The following is a 19,560-nucleotide window of genomic DNA, read 5'->3' as shown; positions in this document are numbered from 1 at the left end:
CCTCGCCCGCCGCCGCCTGGCGGAGCCAAGACCCGAAGCCCTTTCCACCCTCAGGCCCCGCGTCCGCCCGGCTCTCGCCCTGCTCCCGTTGCCTCCTCTCCGGAGGCCGCCGCCGCCAGCTGGAGGGAGCCAGCGCCGCGGGCCGCCTCGCCCGCTCTGAGCTCACAGAGCCGCCGCAGCGCCCGGCGGTGCCAAAGGCTGGCGCGGCCGGGCCGGGCTGCAGCTGTTCTGCGGGTGGATTGTGGGAGTTGTAGTTTTTCCGGGCGAAAGTTCATCGCCCGGCGGCCTGCCTTTTTCCGTCTCGGCGGGGGAGGAGAGGTGAGCGTGGCCGGGCCGCGGGTGGGTCCTCCGAGGGGCCGAGCCAGCGGCTCGAGAGCTCCCCGCCGCTTTGTTGCGCGCCGGGCTGCGCAGCCCCTTCCGGGAGGCTGCCCGCTGCGCCGTGCTCAGCCTTGCAGGCGCGCGGCGGGCGCACCGCCTCGGGGCCAGCTAACCGGGGCGGGGGGAGGCGGGGGGGGGCGCGCGGGGATTGGCGCTCACGCCCGAGGAGCAAGGGCGACAGCCTTCCCCAAGATGGCGCCCTCCAGGCGGTTGACTTCGCTTTCCGAAATTCCCAGCAGAAACCAGAAGCGGAGCTGCCCATCTCCTGCCGGGCTCGGCTCTCCGGAGGAGGGTGAAGTCCCCGGAGGGAAAGTGCCTCCTCGCCCGCCATGGCCTTTGCCACACACGGCGGAGGTCGGGCGTCCAGCCCCGCTCCTGCGCTTCTGGCTGCCTGCGGAGACCGGCTGCGCTGGAAGGAAACCGGGCGCCAGCCGGGGCTGCGCGAGGCGCGAGTCCGAGGTTACTCTCCGGTCCCCAGGCGGAAGCTGAGGCTGACTTCGGACGGAGCAGCGCCCCCACCCAGCCTCCCCCCAGACTGGTCCTCCAGGTGTATGGAGGCAACTGCTCCCTAAGTTCCCTGGGAATTTGATAAACCCTGGTTAAAATAGCAGTGGTTTAGGTTCAGAACACACAGGTTCTGAACTTTATAAGACAACAACCGGCTTCCCACGTTGATGTGTGTTTGCCTCAGTGCGGCTCTGTACGCGGTTCGAAGATCACCCTTATGCTTCACAAACCCCATGCATATCCTGGAGCTGTCTGGGCAGCCAACCCTAGTTTGGCTAACCACGGCTTAGCGCTGTGTGTGAACCTATTCAAATTCAGCATTCCTTTCACTACTAGACAGCAAGAAAAGTGAAGTTTTCCTGCCCACAGGAACTGTCTGGGGCAGAGTGGGGCAAAAATGTCCCCTTGAATAGTTTGGAAACCATTGCTCTTATGCCATTCTGTCTTTTCCCAGATGAAGTGTCCTTCTGTCCTCAAGGGCTTGGGAGGATGGCCTGTTCTCGGACTCCGCCATCGGGTCTCCCGCGCCTCCAGGCCCCAGACCCCCCCCTCATGGGCTTTTGTTCCAGCCAGCGCCCCCCCGGACACCACAGCAATCGAGAAGCTCCAGGCATTCGTGGTCCACTGCCGTCGGCTCTTGGTCTTGACTGGAGCGGGGATCTCCACGGAGTCCGGCATCCCAGACTACCGTTCTGAGGGCGTGGGCCTTTACGCCCGGTCCGACCGACGGCCCGTCCAGCATGCTGAGTTTCTCCGCAGTGCTGCAGCCCGGCAGAAGTTCTGGGCCAGGAACTTTGTGGGTTGGCCCCAGTTTTCCTCCCACCAGCCCAACGTGGCACACTGGGCTCTGAGCCACTGGGAACAGCTGGGGAAGCTGCACTGGCTGGTGACCCAGAACGTGGATGCCCTCCATACCAAGGCTGGGAGTCGGCGCGTGACGGAGTTGCATGGCTGCACACACAGGTGGGGAGCGGGAAGGGGTCGCCAAACCTGGCTGGAAAGGGGCATGGCTTTGCAGCTACCAGGCGCATCTCACCCACCCTGCTGCCCTCATTTCAGACGCCAGCACTCACCTGGCCCTGTGGCTGCTCCGTCTGAGTGCAGTTGGAAGCTGGTGGGGCACGGCTTCCATTGGGCAGAAAGTCACACCAGCCTCTGAACAACTGCGCTCAAAACAGGGCAGGCATTTAGGATGGGCAATCGGGCTTCTGCTGTGCTTGGTGGACCCTTGGTCAGTCCTGAGTGACCAGTGCATCTCCCCAGTATTTCCGCAGGAGCATAAGACAGAAGTGGCAGTTGTCTCAAGCAGCCCATGCTGGGCAGCAGCTGGCCCCTCCTGGAGCTCCTGCTGTTTCTTCCTGCTGGAGGCCCCCCTGATCTTCCTGCATCCCCGAAACTCTCCTGCTGCCTTGAGCAGTGGAGGACACAATCCTGCTGCACCATTAGCTGCAGCTGCAAGCAATTTATTTTAATATCTGCGGTGTGTGCACGTCTGCGAGGAACAAGCATTGTCTTGCCAGCCTGAGCATGGGCAGATGTTCTTTGCTCACCCCACAGATTCCTGTGCCAAAGAGAAGAGGGGGCAGCTTGACTGTGATGCAGGAGCCATGACGTAACACAAAACTAATCAAATGAAAAAAGAATTTAATTCTGCTTGTAGGTGACAGAGTTTTAAACTGTACTGGGAAGATTCCCACTGTTAGAAAAAGAGAAAGCAGGGAAGAACGTGTTGTGCTGCTTTCTAACGTAGGAAAACATTAGCCTAACGGTTTTGTGACCATAATATGCCAAGACCATATGAGTAGAACCCGTTAATTTCTATCTCGGACATGTCCCTTCTGTCTGGGCATTCTTCCTCTTGAGTTCAGCAAGGTGGATTTTGATGGGGACTCTCGTAATGGAGAAGTCACTAAAATCAAGAAGCAGCGAAAGCCAGGAAGAAAATCGCCTTCTGGGTTTGCTGGAGAGGGTGCTGGGCTGGCAGCGCTCAAGGGGTGACTCTGCAGCCGTGTTGGGGGGCAATGGTGCTTAGGCCCCTGCCTGCCGCCTTCCAGATTTAGCACAGCAGGACTCCCCTTGTGGCCAGCCATGGATGACGTCTGAGGCCTTCCTCAAGGAGGAGTCCTTCACAGCCCGCATCTAAGGATAAGGCTAGATGTATTTTGAGCAGCAAGGACTTAGGACAGTCCAGCTATAAAAAGCAGAGTGATGCCCTTCTCGCTTGAGGGGGCACCTCTGAGATGGCATCTGTTGCGATGCCCGTGCCTCATCCGAGAAAGGGATCTAGTTTACATACTGCACTAAGTATGAAATTGACTTGGCTCAAATTCAGCTTAGCACGTGTGAACTCAACCAACTGTGGCCTGTAAACCAAGATTTACGGGTTAGCAGGAAGGCTGAACCCAACTAACTGTGGTCTGTGAAGCATGGTTAATGGCTTAGGGTGTGCCAACTTCTCTTTGCAGTCTTCAAAGGGGCTTGGGCCAAAGGCTTGCCTGCTTTGTGGTTGCGTATTCAGGGTTTTCCCTACATTTCTGGACCCCTCCCCCTGGCTTTGGAAGCATGGACCTCAGGATCCCACCAAAGGCTTCTTTGAGCTAATGGAAGTTACACACCCCAGGCTTAAGGTATTGTGCGAACCCAGGCAGTTTCATGAACCATGGCTTTATTTTGTGGTTATGTGTGGAATTTCTCTTGTTCTTTCATATTCACGCAAAGTCTCAGCAGATAACAGCATCTGGCTGACCTTCTCTGCGCTTGAAAGCTAAACAGAGCCAGGCCTGATTACTGCTTGGATGGGGGACTACCAGGGAATCTCAGAAAATCCAGCTAGGCTGCGAGGTTGAAAAATATCCTGGAGAAAGGCAGTAGCAAACCCTTTCTCTGCTGTTGCGAAGATGGCACAGCAGCGTCCTGGAAGCCGGCAGCAGCCGTGCTCGACTCAAAGGCGTCTTCCGTGCAGTTGCGAGAAAGTTGGTCGTGTCTGATCATGTCTGTCAGTGGCGGAGCCCCTAACCTTTTGCTGCCTGTGGGGAGTGAGGCGGTGCCCTTCTCCACACCTGTGGCTCCCGGGCATTTCAGTTCCCAGGAGGGACTCTCACAGCCAGAAAAAAGACACTTTTCTCTGCCCCAAATCACTCACCTGAAGCGTCAGCTGCAACTTCCTTTCTATTTAGCAATTGCGGGGAGGGATAATGCTGTTAGAAGCCAGGAGAAGATCTGTTCCTCGTTCCTGGGGCTTTGAAATCCACCTCTCTGGAGAGCGTTAAAATCCTCTTGCTCCGCAGGGTTGTGTGCCTCAGCTGTGGGGCCTGGGTCTCCCGGGCACAGCTCCAGGAACATTTTGAGGCCCTGAACCCCACATGGACAGCTGAGGCCCATGGCGTGGCCCCCGATGGAGACGTCTTCCTGACAGAAGAGCAGGTGCGCCATTTCCAGGTCCCGTCGTGCAGCAAGTGTGGTGGGCTACTGAAGCCAGACGTGATTTTCTTTGGGGACAATGTGTGCAAGGAGAAAGTGGACTTTGTGTACCAGCGCCTTGAGGAATCAGATGCGGTCCTTGTGGCAGGGTCTTCCTTGCAGGTACACATGCATATCTGGCTCCTGGATGCAAGAGGGCATCACCGTGACATGCTGCCTCTGCCTTCTGCTGGGGTTTGGATTATCTGTGGGGCCCCAAGGCCCCTGAAGCTGCCAAGGGCCTGCAAAACAGATTGGGCTCCCCAAAATCTAGGTTGTGTAGCCCTCTAATTAGATGACGGGGCGTGTGCAAACGTTTATTTAGAACTCTGTCTTGGAAACCTGCAGTTTTGAGGGTGCTCAGGCAATGTCACGAATGCAGCCCTGGTTCTGAGCACTATAATGGGTCTTTTCTACTTTCCAAATCATGCCAATCTTAGTCATCCTAACCCTGGCAAGTCGGTGACGGTTTCTGTCAGCCAGCCCTGCTTCTTCCTGCTATAACAGCCTTAAGCCCCCTCCCTGGACCCTGCTCACATGTTTGACGCTTAGTGGTTACCAAGCAAGATGAGTCCTCGTGAAGAGAAGGGAGGCTGAAGCTCGGTGGCCCCCTTTATGCCAGTGCTTCTCACTGGAACAAGGCAGAAGCCCCTGGAGCTGAGAGAAACTGGGTTCAGGCTAATCCATAATTATCTGTTATTCAGCAAAACACAGATCTGCCCATCTCCAGATTACTCTACAAAGAAAATGCCAAGCTAGGTTTTGTACTTGAAACACCCATGTTCTGGGTCTTTAGTCAAGATTTCCCCGCTCCCCCACGCGCACACATCCCAAGTCCTCCTGCTTATTAGTCTTCAGCTCCCTAATCCTTAGCCAGAGTTGGCCCAAGGTTGTGCTGGCTGAGACTTGGTGTTGTATATCAGCACATCCAAAGGGCACCCAGTTAGGGAGAACATCTCAGCCATATGCTTCACTTCAGCTGACAAGCATTTGTTTTGTATCTGGCAGGTCTTCTCAGCTTACAAATTTGCGCTTGCGGCCCGGGACAGGAAGCTGCCGATCGCCATCGTTAACATCGGCCCCACGCGGGCAGATTCCTTAGCCTCTTTAAAGCTGAATTCCCGCTGTGGGGCATTGCTGCCTTCGATTCTCCTTTGAGTGACCTGGTGGGGCATCCAGACAAGTCAAGATTCAAGGGTAGTTGTGGGGATGCTGTTGACTTGGGCTGGTTTGAGGCCCAGGGCACCGAGTCAAATTCCAAAAAGGTAGCCAGAAGGACTGAGGCAGGTGTAAAACAGCTCTGTGGTCTACAAGATGAGAAGCAAGTCATGTGCTCCAAAACTCCAGATATGTCCATCCCTCAATCCCCAAAGGTTGTTACTCCTTGGTTTACAACATACTGGCTCTCTTTGCAGAACACATTTAATCTGGTTATTGAGTTAACTCGTGTTCTGGGTTTGCATAATCCATTGTATTATAAACCATATGGGATGAGTTTGCAGAATACTGTATGTTGTTGAGGGGGAAAACTAGTCAAGGTTAGAACAAAGCTTAGCATGGTGGCTGAACTCATCACAGGGTCTTTCACTGACCTGGGTACAGACATTGTGTAAACACAAGGTGCTCCTGCTGGTAGCCTGCTGTCTAGGGCACCGGGACACAGAACAGGTTGAGGGTCACTCTTGGGAGTCTCCACCCACTTATCCTGGCCCTGCCTGATCTTGGCCAGGGTCTGCTGCATCAACCTTCTGGAGTCATGGGGAAGGGAAGTTTCACTTGCAATTGCCCCGGTACAGTTTTGAGCTCAAGCTGCTTCTCTCTTGCCCCAACCCGGACTGGGTTAGGAGGTTCATACCACATACTGCCCCCACCATTGACCTCATAAGGTGTGTGAATCCAGCTGTTGGCTTTCGACATGTACCTGTCTTTTCTGTTACCACCAGGTTCCCAGTGATGTGTTGTCTGTTCAGGAAGCCATTTCACTGGCCAAAATGCCAAAAGGTATCATCTTCTAGAACAGATTCTCCATGGAAATCTTCCTGCTACCCTCTTACTTCAAAACCCTTTTTCCTTCTTTCTCATATAAACACCTTGGGTTCCAGCTGTTGTCTTGACTCATTCAACTTCACAGGTGGCTTTATCGTGGCTTAAAGACAGTGGAGTTAGAAGAATCTCACTTAGAGGGCTTGTAGCTCTCCCAGCCAACCAGCAACTCTTGAAATCAAGGTTGTGGAAATCCAAGTAGGACTGAGTCATCCAGGAGCCAAGATCAAAGAGGAAAAACCTGGAACAGCGTGGCCTTCATCGAATGAAACAGCTATTAAGCCTGGGATGGATAACCAACAGGCTACATGCACTCTCAGCTCACAGTTCAGTGGCAAATCACAGATTCAATTGGACAGTATTTTGCCTTTTTACTGTAAATACTGTATACTGAAGTGGGCAGTTGATGCTTTTTAACAGGGAGTTGAATAAAGGCATCAATTTCAGAGAAATCTTTGTTGTCATTCCTCAGAAGCACAGAAAGTCACAGGACTCAGCTGCATGTGAATACGATATGATAAAATCTAAGCTTTATTTTTTTTTAATCTGTTCGATCATGTCCAATTCTCAGAAACTGCTTGTTTAAGTCCCTGCAGTTTTCTTGGCAGGGTCTTTCAGAAGTGGTTTGCCATTGCCTCCTTCCCAGGGCTGAGAGAGAGGGGCTGGCCGGGAGTCATGCAGCCCATTTCATGCCTAAGGCGGGACTGGAATTCAGGGCCTCCCAGTTTCTAGGCTGGTGCCTTAACCATGACACCAAACTGGCTCTAAGCTGTATTATTACAATTCAGAAATGTGTTGATCTAATTCCTTTTTTAAAAGCAATTGAACACTCAAGGTGACTTTCCTCTTTTAAGTAATTCCAATATACAGTGGCACAAGATGATGAAATCTCTGCTGGAGGGTTTCGGCACCTTTGGCCTAATCCTTCCTCCCTTCCTCAGACATACACAAGCAGGCTACACAAACAGTAATGACTGCACAGTAAGAAGACTGCACAGTTACAGCAACCTGACATCTCAGAACCAGAGTATGGCAGAATTCGGTTTAGTTTTTCTTGCTTATTTGGAACCAAAAGGCACAAATACAGCTATGCCTTTTAGCCATTTGAAAAAGCTTGGTGGAAGAAGCAGATTGCAAAAGAAGGGAGGGAGCTGAGAGAGCCCTTGAAAGGGCTGCTGGTGTGATGCACCTCGGTGGCCACGCAGGTGTTGTCATGCAAAAGACTTCACCATCAGTGATCGCCAAATCACTACAAAACAATATTCCCTATTTCAATGTTTCATAGTTTTGCGTTATCTGATTTTCCTGTGCCTACCCAGTTTGTGGCTTTTGCGCAGGTGATGAAATGTTTTGCGTCCATGGCAAAACCCTGCTTGCTCTTCCCAGAGTGGCTTGTCCACTGCATCTGGCGGTCTCCCGAGCTTGCTGGGGACCGAAAGGGGAGTAGTGCCTCCCTGATAGTTACAACCGGTGGCATTGCCCTTCCCTGGGGGTTTAATGATTGCTCCCTTTCTCCCCTCGCCTGCCGCCCACTCGGTTTGCCAACCGCCCTCCAGCAGTTCTTGCACCAGACCATTCCCACCAAGGTTCAGCAGTCAGTTGGGATCTGAGCTACACCGGTGGCTTGTTCTTTTATGCCTTGGCAATTTCTCCAGCTTTGCATCCAGTCCGCAAGGAACGTGGATGTGGCCAAGTATCAGCTTTGGGCTGCTTCAGTGTTCCGTTGAAGGAGTCCGCCTAAGGTGCAGCTCTCCCCCCTCCTCTGTGAAATGTCTTTAGCCTCAGAGAGGTGGGAGGCATCCCTTCTGTGGGCGTGTTCACATACAAGTTGCACAGGGATTACCTCAGGTGCTTTAATTGGAATACCTGCCCTGAACGGGGTTGGGCTTGATGGCCTCAAGGGCCTCTTCCACCTTGATAAAAAGCCCCACGTTTGGGCCATTTGCAATCGTGGGGTACGGTCAAAACAGTTAAGATGACAGCCACAGTGCAGTCCAAGCTCGGAGCTTTGGGCCCCCTGGCGGCAATTTTCCAGGCGCTGTGGCATTTCTTCCAGTGAACCTCTTCCAAAATTATACATTTCTGGAGGGGAGGAAGATAAACCTCAAATGGAGCCAGTTACACAGTCATTCAGTCATTTGCCTCTCACGGTTCTCCATGCAACATCCGTTGCCAACCACCCTACCAGGCAGTTATGCAGGAGCCTCGGCAGGGGGGTCAAAAAAGTCAACCTGGCCTCTTTTTTTACACGTGTTGCAATGAAAATGTGGTGGGGCTTTGGTGGGCATGGCAGGCACCTTGACTTTTTTGTACTCTCTCCCCCCACCCCCGCAGACACTCCAAGAGCTCAGGCTGCCCTCATCCAATGCCATCTTAAATGGTATTTGGCCAGGTTGACTTTCTCAACCCCCCCTGCTGAAGCCGCTGCACCCCCGCTGTTCCCAACACGCAAATGGCTTAGCAGATGCTCCTGCAGAAACATGACGGCAGATCTTCTTGCCAATTAGTTAATGAGAAATTGAGCATAGCAGGGACTGGACAGCAGTGCACAGCCGGGTCCCCTGGATCTGTGTTGGAAGTGGCCCTATCTAATTGGTCCATACAATTAGGGGGAAGCCACGAGATGTCACAGGAGAAGGTGGGCTGGAGAGACTCTCCCAGTGATATTTCAAGCAAGAGCCCAATGTCGCCTTTGCCCCAGAGCATCCCAGGGGCAGTGACTCAGCAGCAGGAAGGCGTGAGGTGGCACAGTGACAGTGCCATCCAGGCGGAGCGCTAGCCAGGAAAGGAGCTCCACGTTGGGACATGCTTGGAGCATCTGGCCTGCTCAGACTGACTTCTCCAGCGGTGGGGGTGGTGGGCTTGGACTGGGGAGATCCAGGTTCCAACTTGGCCCCAATCTGATTATCTGACTCTGGGCCAATCATTCCCGCCCAGCCCAACCTACTTCCCAGGAGTGCAAGATAACACAGCAAGAGGTGCTGCCCCAGGATAAAGAGTGCTCTCAGATAAAGGGTGGGATATAAATGCAAGAATAAATGAAAAGGAACAAAGCAATTTAAAAATCATACATCTTCCACCCAAGACAGCAGAAAAAACTGATCCGTGGTCTGCTGCCATCAGAACCTATTTATTTATTTATTTATTTATCACATTTCTTCACCGCCCATCTCAGCAAGTGACTCTGGGTGGTGTTATTCAATTGCTATGAGACAATTGCTATGAGACAGGCTTTTCCACTTCCAGGTTTCAGTTGATCCACCCATCCCAGCATGAAACATGTAGCCTCAGTTCTTGCATTTTCCTTTTCCCTCCCCAGCTATACTTTCTTTTATGTTGGAAGCCTGAGTGCAGGGATTGTATTGCATTTATTGTTGGTTTTATTCTTCTACAAAAGTTTCCGGGAGTCATATCAAGTCAAATCAAACAGATAAACCTGAGCCAAGTCCAGAAGCCATCCTCTTTCTCAAAAGGACCAGTCAGTGGGCATGGGAAGCGCAAGTGCCTGGATTTCTGTGGTTTTCATGCTTTATATCAAAGTGGTGCACACAAACAGGAATTTAAATTCATGGCCAAAAGGTTTTGGGTTAAAGGCCCTTCAGGCAGCTCTGGAAACCACTGTAATATTTATTTTGGACAGTTTGCAATCTGTGCTCGAGACCTAGGGAGAAGCTGAGTCAGCAGAGGAAGCACCACACCTCCCATCCCAGCTGGGGCCATGCCCTGATTGGGTGCCGAAGAGTCCTCCTGTCTTTCATCAGGGCTGGAAAAACTGCGTTTCTGAACCTTGAGATGCATTTGTGAAGATAAAGGTCATGCCGCTTAATGACTGATCTCAGAAGCTGGCCATGGCTGTCACCAAGATCATCCTTCCTCTCCTGGTTGGGCTCAGCGCTTACTATTACTACTCGCAGGAAACTTTCTCTGCAGGTAAGCCAGTCAAGGGTAGATTCGTCATGGGGATCCTGGACCACTGCTCTGCTTCTGCCTTTTTTAAAAAAATCATTCTCTTTCCATTTAATGGAAAAGCCGGTGCTTCTGAAGAGAAGAAAATGCCAGTGAAACTCTTGTGAATAAGATGTGAAGAACGCAAACTGGTTTTAGTGTCACAGGGGCCATGCTCACCCAGGAGGTTGGCCCATTTTCAGCATCCTCACAATGTGCTGGACCCAACACAAATGAAATGTGTTGAGGTTGCGCAACACACTTCGAAGAACCCAGCTCAGGTTTAAGCGAATCCAGCTTTGCACAGGCAAGCGCAGCAGCTCTGCCATCCACCCAGTTCAGTCCACTGTCTGAGCAGCACTGGCGGGCGCGCATGAGCGGCTCCTCTTCCCCTGCGCAATTGTCTTTTCTGGCATCCGGTGGTTTACCCCAAGGGGAGACAGCACATAGGAGGAATTCCTCCTGTGGGGCTGCTTTCAGACTGGAAGGGTCAGAGGGTGCCAAGGGAGGCTTCAGAGAGGTAGAAAGGTGAGAACGGAGGCCAGGAAGGCCAGCAGCAGCTGCGAAAGAATCAGCCTGGAGCAGAGTCTGCTTTGCGTTCCGGCCGTATCACGGCCCCTCTGCAAAAAGTGCGCCAATTCACGGGATTGTCTGGTCACACGGACTGGCTGTGGGAGCAGGATTCCGCTTGGCAGCATTGCTGCTGTCCTCCGCCTGTGGCACCCTCTGCCCAGGGCTGGGGAGCCTTGCCTTCATCCCGCGGCTATTCCAGAAGACACCGAGGAAGAGACGGGAGCCGTGTCTGTTGCTCGAGGCTGAGTGGAAGCTGAGCAGAAGCTGTCTGCCTGCCCCAGGACAACTGCATGAGTCCCCCACGTGTATAGCATTTGCAGCTGCCCAGGGCAATTGCAGGGGACCTGTCCAGCCCTGGAATGCCCCCCTGGAATCCCCATTCCCATTTCTGGAAGCAGAGCTCTCCCGGGGGTAAAGTGCAGCTGGTGGCCCACAATATTCTAGCCGGGTGTTCAGAAGGGTGCAGAAAGACCCAGGTCAGGGTGGGTAATGCACAGCCCAGAGGATGCATGCGATCCCCCACGGAGGGAGTGAAAATGGCAGAAATTGGTGCTGGGGAATTCTGGGAGTTGAAGTCCATACAGCTTAAAGCTACCAGGGTGGGAAACTCAGCCAGCTCAGAATCTGGGGAGGGAAAGGGGATCAGTAGGGGAGCAGGGCTTGAACTCAGGAGCTGAGAAAGGATGTGATTAGCCTTAGAAGGAAAGAAGTGGTAGCCAACTGGGGAGAACCAGACAACCAGCTTCCTCCATGGAGACCTGGAAAGCGATCAGCCCCAGGAGGAACAGTGAGCACAGTCCACGCGGCTCGTCCTCCCCATTCCCACCCACTGCAAAGGCAGACTCATCCATCGTCTTGCTCCGCATTGAAGGGAGTTTCCCCTTCTGCCAACAAGCTTCGTTCAGGGACGAGGTTGGGGCGGGGGCTGCCCTGCTCCTATTGGCACTTGAGGCGACTGTGGATCTCCCCTCCACTGAGCGGAGGGCTGTTTGTTTGCCTTCTGGCCCTGTGGGGTTTTCCCCATGCCAAAATGCCCCCTCTCCCACTTCTCTGGCCATCCCCCAGATGGCAGGGAAATTGGGGAGAGGAGGTGAATGCCCTGCGGGACTGCTGGACGTGTCACTTTGGAGTGGGTTGGCGGCATAGCGGCAGACTGTGGGCAGGTCAAGAACGGCCTCTCTCACCGATGAAGGGGACAAGCGAGATCCAAAATCCGCATGCTCCCGGAAGCAAATGCTTCTGTTGGAACTTGCCTGAAAGGGGGGCAGAGAACCAACGTGGCTCTAGGCAGGAAATGTTGCAGCAAGATATCGGTGGTGGGGGATAATGCTGCCGGCCCTTGATTGCTTATTTGCTCATTTATTTACCTTTTGGCCCAAGGAAAGGTTACCTTTCTAACCCCAGCAACTATTGGTGCCAGAACATCTACTGTGTGTAAAAACACTGTAGACTCCTTGGCACTGTATGCCATACACTAAATAAAAAAATAAAATCTGCCCAAGGAGGGGCTCTAAGAACAGCAGACAATAAAACATGAAATGTAAATTGGTCCCAATATGAGTTTGAAGCAATGAAGGCTGGAGGAATAGAGAAAATTCACAGGCGGGGCATAGGCTCAATGATTCCACGCGTGCGGCCGAACCATCTCTCCTGGCTAAAGATCAGCCCAAGAGTTTCACAAGGACCCCCTTTCCAGTCAGAGATCCTGGCCTCACAACAGCACTGGGCAATGCCTGGCTGGCAAGGGAACTAAATTTGGACCATCTCGTCCTCTGTCTACAGAGATGGTGCGAGGGATGCGTGTGCTGGTGACCGGGTCAAGCTCAGGCATTGGGGAACAAATAGCCTACGAATTTGCACGAATGGGGGCTCATCTCATGCTGACCGCCAGGAGGGAGGACCGACTGCAGAAGGTAAGTGGCAACCACAGATCATCTGAGCAGAGACCACCATGCACGGGCTCTTGGCCTCCTCTTCTTCACCTCTCAGAATGGGCCCCTTGTCTTTGCTTGCTTTCTTCAGCAAAGAATTTGGAGGATTTCTTTCTCCTGGGAAAAAGTGGGGAGGTCCATTTTTGAAACTGGCGAGAGACTTCCGCCTGGAGTGTCAGTTTCAAAGGGTGAATCAATGTCCTCTCTTTTTCATGGCTGGCCAGCTCCCTCGCTCCCTGCTTGATGGGTGGGGCATTCTGGAGGGACACACTGAGCAAAACCCTAACCCTAGGCTAAGAGTTTCAGGCAATGGGCGGGGGGCTTAAAACAAGAGGGAAGACCAATCCCGCTGACAGCAACCAACCTGAACGCAGTTGGTCTTGTGCAGGGGTGCCCAGAGGGTATGGTCAAAAAAGTCAAAATGGTAGCCATGGCAGTGCGATCCATTTTTTTGATGATTGGCAGAGATACTTTTTTTATTTTTATTAGAATTTTTCAATACAATAAAAGTATACAAAATTAAAAGGTAAGAAAATATAGAAAGGAAGAAAAAGAAGAAATGAAATGAAATGAAATAGGAAAGAAAACAGAATTATGACTTCCACCCTTCTTTCTATTGAGTAATTGCCATCTTATTCTGTTGCCTTCCTCTTTGATCCTTTTTAATCCCCAAATCCGTAACAATTCATTCTTTTCTTCTTTCAGTAAACAGTCCTTATAAGGTTTCCAGTCTTTAAAAAAAAACAAAAACTATCGTTTTTCCCCTGACCAAACTGGTCGGCTTCATCATTTCTTCAAACTCTGTCCATTTCACAATCCAATCTCCTAGGGTGGGTGTTTCATTATTCTTCCATCTTTGTGCGTAATCTTGTTGCAGTTACCATACACAATATTAATTTCCCATATTTCTTTTCTAATTCATCATCCATAACACCTAATAAAAATAATTCCGGTTTCATCGCAATATTAAGATTGGCAGAGATGCAATTCCACTGTCATGGCCACCATCTTGACTTTCTTGACCATACCTTGCAGACACCCCTGTTCTTGTGGGTCATTCTTAATCCTCCACCCTCTTTCTCCTGTTCTCTTCAGGTGATGCAGAAGTGCCAAAAGCTGGGAGCCAGTTCTGCCCACTACGTGGTTGCAGACATGAGCAATCTGACTTCTGCCCAGAAGGTTGTTGAAGAAACTAAGACCACGATGGGTAAAGATGACCCTTTGACCTTCACCCAGCATCAACCCTTGAGCCTCGAGGAAGTTGAAGATCTGGATGCTCGGGGGGTGGGGAGGATGGAAGGCTGGATTCAGCTTCCCTTACCTGTCCCAGCCACTGTGAGGTCAGGGACCGCCCCCCCCCCCCGCTTCTCAACATCATCCAGTCCTCTCTGTAGAAGGCCCTGGGACTTTGCTCTCCCCTCCCTTCCCTTCCTGCATGGAGAAGAGGGCTCAGAGAGGTCATATTTCCAGGACTCATCCAGAATGGGAGAATTCATGCAACAAAGCATGGGGAAGCACATCTTTGAAAGGCAACAAGCAATTCAAGTGTTGGTGGTGCACCTGGTGGGAACACTTTCTCTGGGCTCCAGGGCTGTGTGTAGAGACACGTTTGGCCTCTGGTGTTTGTCGGAAGTGCTTCATGCGCCCTGCATCACATTTGTCCCTTAGAATCCAGAGCTGCCTGGCAGTACTGGGCAACATGAGCAGGAAAACCAAGGATGGCCAGCAAGGAAGGTTACAGTTAGCTTTGGGGGGAGGATTAAGCTTTGCAGGGAGAGGACCCTCATTCCTGGCCCAGAGGATCAACGATTTTGGCTCCAGGTCCTACAGAGGCTTTAAGACCCAAGACCCAAGATGTCTTCCTGCCCTGTCCTGTGCTTGCCTGGCTAACTGATCTTCAGCCTGCGTTGGGCTCCTCCTGACCCTGTAAACCTGTGATGTTCCAGGGTCCAGACATGTTTCCAGCCCTCTGCATGCTCAGCTGCCCTGCTTGGGGCTCAGTGCTGGGAGACACCCTCAGAGGGCCATCAGCATTGGCAGCAAGCAAGGCCCACAAAAGGAAGAGGACCCACCTGCCTTTCCGGATCCAGTTGTGTATGGAGCCACTGAATGCCTCTCTGTCCTTCTCTCCTTCAGGAGGTCTCGACCAGCTAGTTCTGAACCACGCTGGAGGAACATCGTTCGGTCCATTCCAAGGAACGATAGAGCCTGTGATCCGATCTATGAATGTGAACTTCTTCAGCTACGTCCAGCTAACCATTTCTGCCATGGACATGTTGCAAGAATCTAAGGGGAACATCGTAGTCATCTCTTCCATGAGTGGTATGCAATAGCGGTCCTCGCAGGCTGACCTACAGCTGTATCCAGCAGTGGGGCATCGACTCCTGCTGACAGAGATAGTCTCCTGCGTGTTACCCTACCAGTTCTCATTCAGATGACAGAGAACCTGCTTTCAGTTTTCACACCAGCACCATCCACTGTATTTCTGCACACCTTTCTATCCTTGCAAACCATCCTCACATCGATCCCCCCTTTCATACGTTGCCTTTTATTCTCCGAAGTTCTCGTCTTTCTTCTTGAAGCCGTCATCACTTTCAGCCAACCATCGCTGCTCAGTCAAGACGTTTCTCTCAGCCCATTCACTCTTCCTCTGCATATTTACTTTGCAATTTGATCCTCGTTCGCCCTCTCCCGAAGACCACGGGTCTTTGATACTGGCCCTTTCCCTTGGTATTCAGCAGCCATTCAACCGGCTTTTGTTTCTCCTGATGGACCCAATGCCAGCCAGGCAAGTGGGCACAAGCCGGCTTTTATACACAGCCATTCCTCACACCTCACCACACCCATTAACTTTCTATCGGCATTGCACATCTTAAATTTTCTGTCATCCATTTTCCCAACGTTAGTAAAAATTGTACCAAGGTACATACATTAATCTACTTACTCTAGTTTTTCACCACTTACACATTTTCTTGTAAAACACAGCTACTTTAGTCTTTGAAGTGGTGAGGGATTAAAATGATGAGCCAGCCTCTCTGCTTGCTGGAGAGACCAGGTTTTGTTGCCTACGTGGCCATTCATATTCCCACAATGCCGTGGAGCAACTTGATGTCAAGGGGCACTATGGGAAAATTAACCAGGCAACACTTGAAGTATGCTAGATTAGTTTGTCAGATGAAAGGGGGGACTTGATGTCCCATTAGTGCCAGTTTTTCATTCCTGGCACCAGCTGCCAGACCTTCCCTGGGCCCAATTCAACGCGCTGGTCTCAACCTTTCAAATTCTGAGCAGGCGCCTCCAGGAATGCTGTATGCAGTGACTGTCCTGAGTTGAAGAAGCCGGCTCCCCTGAGGTCCCCACGCAAGATCTCCCCCCCCCCCCGCTCCTTCCTTGCAGTGGCTCTCGTGCTGCACCCCCACCCCCCTTCTGGAGAGCAGCTCCTGCCAACCAGCCTCCCCGCTTCTGTCTTCCCTTCCCGGGGCTGAGTCACTGGGAGGCTCTCTCTCTGCTGCGTCATCCTGCGCGCTCACTCCGTTGGGCCAAACCGCACCTGGGGTTCCTTTGCCTCCCTTGGGAGGTGCAGGGGGTGAAGCCCAGCCAGGATTTGTTCTTTTACCTCCTGCTTACTCTTAAGATGTCATTCTCATTTTAGAGTTTTGTCTCATTCCCCTTTTCTGCTTAGGTGGCTCCTTGCTATGCTGACCTGTTTCTTTTCTTCTTTTTCCCAGCCTAATTAAACCACCCACTCCTCCTGCCCTCCTTCCCTCTCAGAGCATTTCCTTGCACCTAAATCCACAATAACTTTCCTTACTCCTGAGTTTAATCTTCCACCTCTCTACGGCATGGCGTAGCTCGCCTCCCTGGCCAGAGACCCCGATTCTCTTTTCCTTCACCATCCTCAGTCTGTCTAGCCCAGCGTTTCTCAACCGTGGCCGGTTTAAGATGTGTGGACTTCAGCTCCCAGAATTCCATGCTGGCTGGGAGATTCTAGAAGCTGAAGTCCCCACATCTTAAACCGCGCGGCTGAGAAACGCTGGGCTAGCCTTTTCATCCGCAGCAGCAGCTTATCGACTCTTAATCTCCGACCCCCTTGGATTATTCCGCCCTGCCTCTGCCTCCACTTACAGACCTTTGCAGTCAGATTTTACTCTCTCACGTACCTTCTTAGCAAACTCCCACAGGTTTCCCCCACGTTCACTCCAATGCAACCCTCCCAGTTACACGCATGGTTTGCCCAGATCCATCGGCAGGCAGCCCCTCAAAAGATGCCGTTTCTTGCCCTTAATCCCCAGAGAGGCTCATCTGATGAGGACACGATGGCCCTTTCAGGGCCACAAAGACCTTTGATTTTTCAGTGCATTTTAGGAAGCTGTTTTTGATCTACTGAGTCTTGTTTCACTGTTGATTTTTTCTGCTATTCTCCTTATAATTGTTGCAACTGGATTTTTTCTCCAGGATGCTACAGTAGGTGCGAGCTTTAAGAGATTGCACCCTGGCCTTGGGGCTGGCTTTCTTCTCAATTAACTCAAGAACAAGCTGTAGCTACGCTTCTCCGTCCGCAGATCACTGGCAAGCCAGGATTATTCAACTGGGCGTGGAGGCATCTGCGATTGTGGGAGAGGCTGAGAGAAAGAGGAGATGGAATAGGCCGTGGGAAAGCAGACGGTTGCCCCGTCCACACCAAAGTTTCCCCCTTTCTCCTAGGACGTCTTCCAAGCCCCTTCAGCATCTCCTACTCCACAGCCAAGTTCGCAGTGGAAGGATTCTACACCTCGCTGCGTGCCGAGATGCACCTGCGGAAAATGGACCTGCCTATCACTGTGGCTGTGCTGGGGTACATCAACACAGGCGAGTGACACGGCAGAAGCTCGTGCTCCCACACCCCCGTGCCCACCTCTCAGGCCAACCATAAATTTTTGTTCTTTTCTGCAGATATGGCCCTGAAGTCAGTGGGCGATAAAATCACCCAGAAGGCGAGTCCCAAAGAAGACTGCGCCCGGCAGGTGGTGAAGGGCGGAGTGCTGCGCCACCGCGAGGTCTTCTATCCTTACTGGGCTGTGAAACCCATCCTGCTTTGCCGAGAGCTGATGCCAGACCTCGTGGATCAAGTCATAGGCTACAACTACAAACTGGAGAACATCCTGTAAGAACTTGTGGCTCGAAGTGGCTACTCAGCACCATCTGCGTCTCACAAAGATCAGGACTGCTTGCTAGTTCCACCCACAGCATTTGCCGCAAGGGAAAACTAAAACATTTCACACCCAACCCTGGAGCAAAGATAACAGTGGACAAGGCGTCTCCATTTCTCCCTTTTTTCCTGAGCTCCCTCTTACCCTGGCATAGGATTTCTAGTCCTTGCCTGTTATGCAAATGCAGCTGTTGCAGTGTGTAAAATGCAGCAGCAAATCAAGCACTTCTGGGGTGCCCAATTTTTCCAGCATCTTTAGGGGAACCTGGAACCAAACAGTTACATGGCTGGCTGGGGAATTCTGGGAGGTGAAGTCCAGACATCTTAAAGTTGCCAAGGATGATAAACACAGTTTTAGCCACTACAACAGATCTACCACAGGTATCATTATTTATATAAAGCGACATGCAGTATTTCCTGGGTCCTTATCCAATGCAAATAGATCAATCCAATGCACTGCTCCCGTGTAATGCAAAAGCTGGACTCACACCACACACCAGACTGCAACATAGCCAACCCTTGCTGAACGCAGCCTTGCTGAACGCAGCCACCCAGCTCATGTGTGCTCAGTTATGGGACAAGGTGCCCCACAAGCCCAGAACATTGCACTGTTCATGTAATGTTCCAGAAGTCAAAAGATCCCGATGGGATGTGCTATCCTGAGCTGCGCCAATTTTGTTTGTTTTATTACAAAACCAACAGGAACAACTTACGCTGTTGCCCTCTTATTGCCATAATCATAAGCCACCAGATTTGCAGCCCTAGGGTGGCTGCGTGAGGCTCTGACTCGCTCACCAACGGTCGTGGGAACCTACGAAGCTTCCATACCAACAGCATCTATGCTAGCAGTCAAAGGACCGAAGTCTTTCCCCATTTAACAAATTTTGTAAAATTTTTGTAAAATTGTAAAATTTCAGGAATGCTTTTGGGGAATCTGGCAATTAAAACCTAGCCTGGAAGCCCCTCCCAGAATGGAATCTAATTTCACACAAACCTTTTACTTGACCTGACAGTACCACGGGACACCCAGATAACCTCGTCATCCATTATCATTAGCTCAGGCCACCCTTCCATTTTTTTCCCCTCAGAAAGCAGACGGATAATCAGTTTCAGCAAAAAGCAGAACCCAGAAGCACCAATCCACAAGTGCACACATGTTCCCTGGCCCCTCTCTTCCCTAAGTCTTCAGGAAGGACAGTCAGATTATCAGACGGATCCTCAGTCCCAGTTCCAGGCACATCCATGGGGGTCAAAAAAGTCAAGGTGGCAGCTGCAACTCTGTGATGGAAGAAGTACACACTGGGGTAGAGCTCCACTGCACAGCTGTGGCCGCCCTCTTGACTTCTTTGACACCCCCACGGATGCTCCTGCCCCCTCCAGCTCCCCTCCCCAAACTCTGGAATGTTGTTCCAGACCAGAATCCATAGGATGGAGGTTCCCCCCAACCCAGCAAACGGGGAGGGACAAGACTACCATTGGTTTGCCAGAGGACCTCCCCCCTGCCCCGATAGGCCGCTCAGCTCCACAGCTGTTCCC

At 51.9% G+C, this 19,560-nt stretch overlaps 2 protein-coding genes across 2 annotated transcripts; both read left to right on the top strand.

Moving 5' to 3' along the window:
- The first annotated feature begins 283 nt into the window (after positions 1 to 283).
- Positions 284 to 6,839, top strand: SIRT4 (sirtuin 4). The gene is made up of 5 exons (XM_063315546.1): positions 284 to 318; positions 1,340 to 1,848; positions 4,173 to 4,467; positions 5,353 to 5,541; positions 6,288 to 6,839. The coding sequence occupies exons 2-4, from the start codon at positions 1,340 to 1,342 to the stop codon at positions 5,500 to 5,502; spliced, it is 954 nt and encodes a 317-aa protein (XP_063171616.1). The 5' UTR covers positions 284 to 318; the 3' UTR covers positions 5,503 to 5,541; positions 6,288 to 6,839.
- Positions 6,840 to 10,151: 3,312 nt separating this feature from the next.
- Positions 10,152 to 18,246, top strand: LOC134505753 (hydroxysteroid 11-beta-dehydrogenase 1-like protein A). Its single transcript, XM_063315626.1, has 6 exons — positions 10,152 to 10,317; positions 12,688 to 12,818; positions 13,932 to 14,043; positions 14,973 to 15,158; positions 17,541 to 17,684; positions 17,769 to 18,246. The coding sequence occupies exons 1-6, from the start codon at positions 10,236 to 10,238 to the stop codon at positions 17,981 to 17,983; spliced, it is 870 nt and encodes a 289-aa protein (XP_063171696.1). The 5' UTR covers positions 10,152 to 10,235; the 3' UTR covers positions 17,984 to 18,246.
- Positions 18,247 to 19,560: the final 1,314 nt, after the last annotated feature.

This window comes from Candoia aspera, chromosome 15, assembly GCF_035149785.1.
Source record: "Candoia aspera isolate rCanAsp1 chromosome 15, rCanAsp1.hap2, whole genome shotgun sequence".
Classification (NCBI taxonomy): Eukaryota; Metazoa; Chordata; class Lepidosauria; order Squamata; family Boidae; genus Candoia; species Candoia aspera.
Note: the sequence above shows the minus strand (reverse complement) of the source record. Positions and strands in the feature narration are given on the sequence as shown.

What these genes read in the sequence shown, in the direction of transcription:
- LOC134505753 (XM_063315626.1), top strand. Translation starts at nt 10,236, where the DNA reads ATGGCTGTCACCAAGATCATCCTTCCTCTCCTGGTTGGGCTCAGCGCT. An exon ending in AGAAACTAAGACCACGATGG is followed by an intron (nt 14,044 to 14,972) that starts GTAAAGATGACC and finishes TCTCTCCTTCAG; the next exon opens with GAGGTCTCGACCAGCTAGTT. An exon ending in GCTGGGGTACATCAACACAG is followed by an intron (nt 17,685 to 17,768) that starts GCGAGTGACACG and finishes TCTTTTCTGCAG; the next exon opens with ATATGGCCCTGAAGTCAGTG.
- SIRT4 (XM_063315546.1), top strand. Translation starts at nt 1,340, where the DNA reads ATGAAGTGTCCTTCTGTCCTCAAGGGCTTGGGAGGATGGCCTGTTCTC. An exon ending in TTGCATGGCTGCACACACAG is followed by an intron (nt 1,849 to 4,172) that starts GTGGGGAGCGGG and finishes CTTGCTCCGCAG; the next exon opens with GGTTGTGTGCCTCAGCTGTG. An exon ending in TGGCAGGGTCTTCCTTGCAG is followed by an intron (nt 4,468 to 5,352) that starts GTACACATGCAT and finishes TGTATCTGGCAG; the next exon opens with GTCTTCTCAGCTTACAAATT.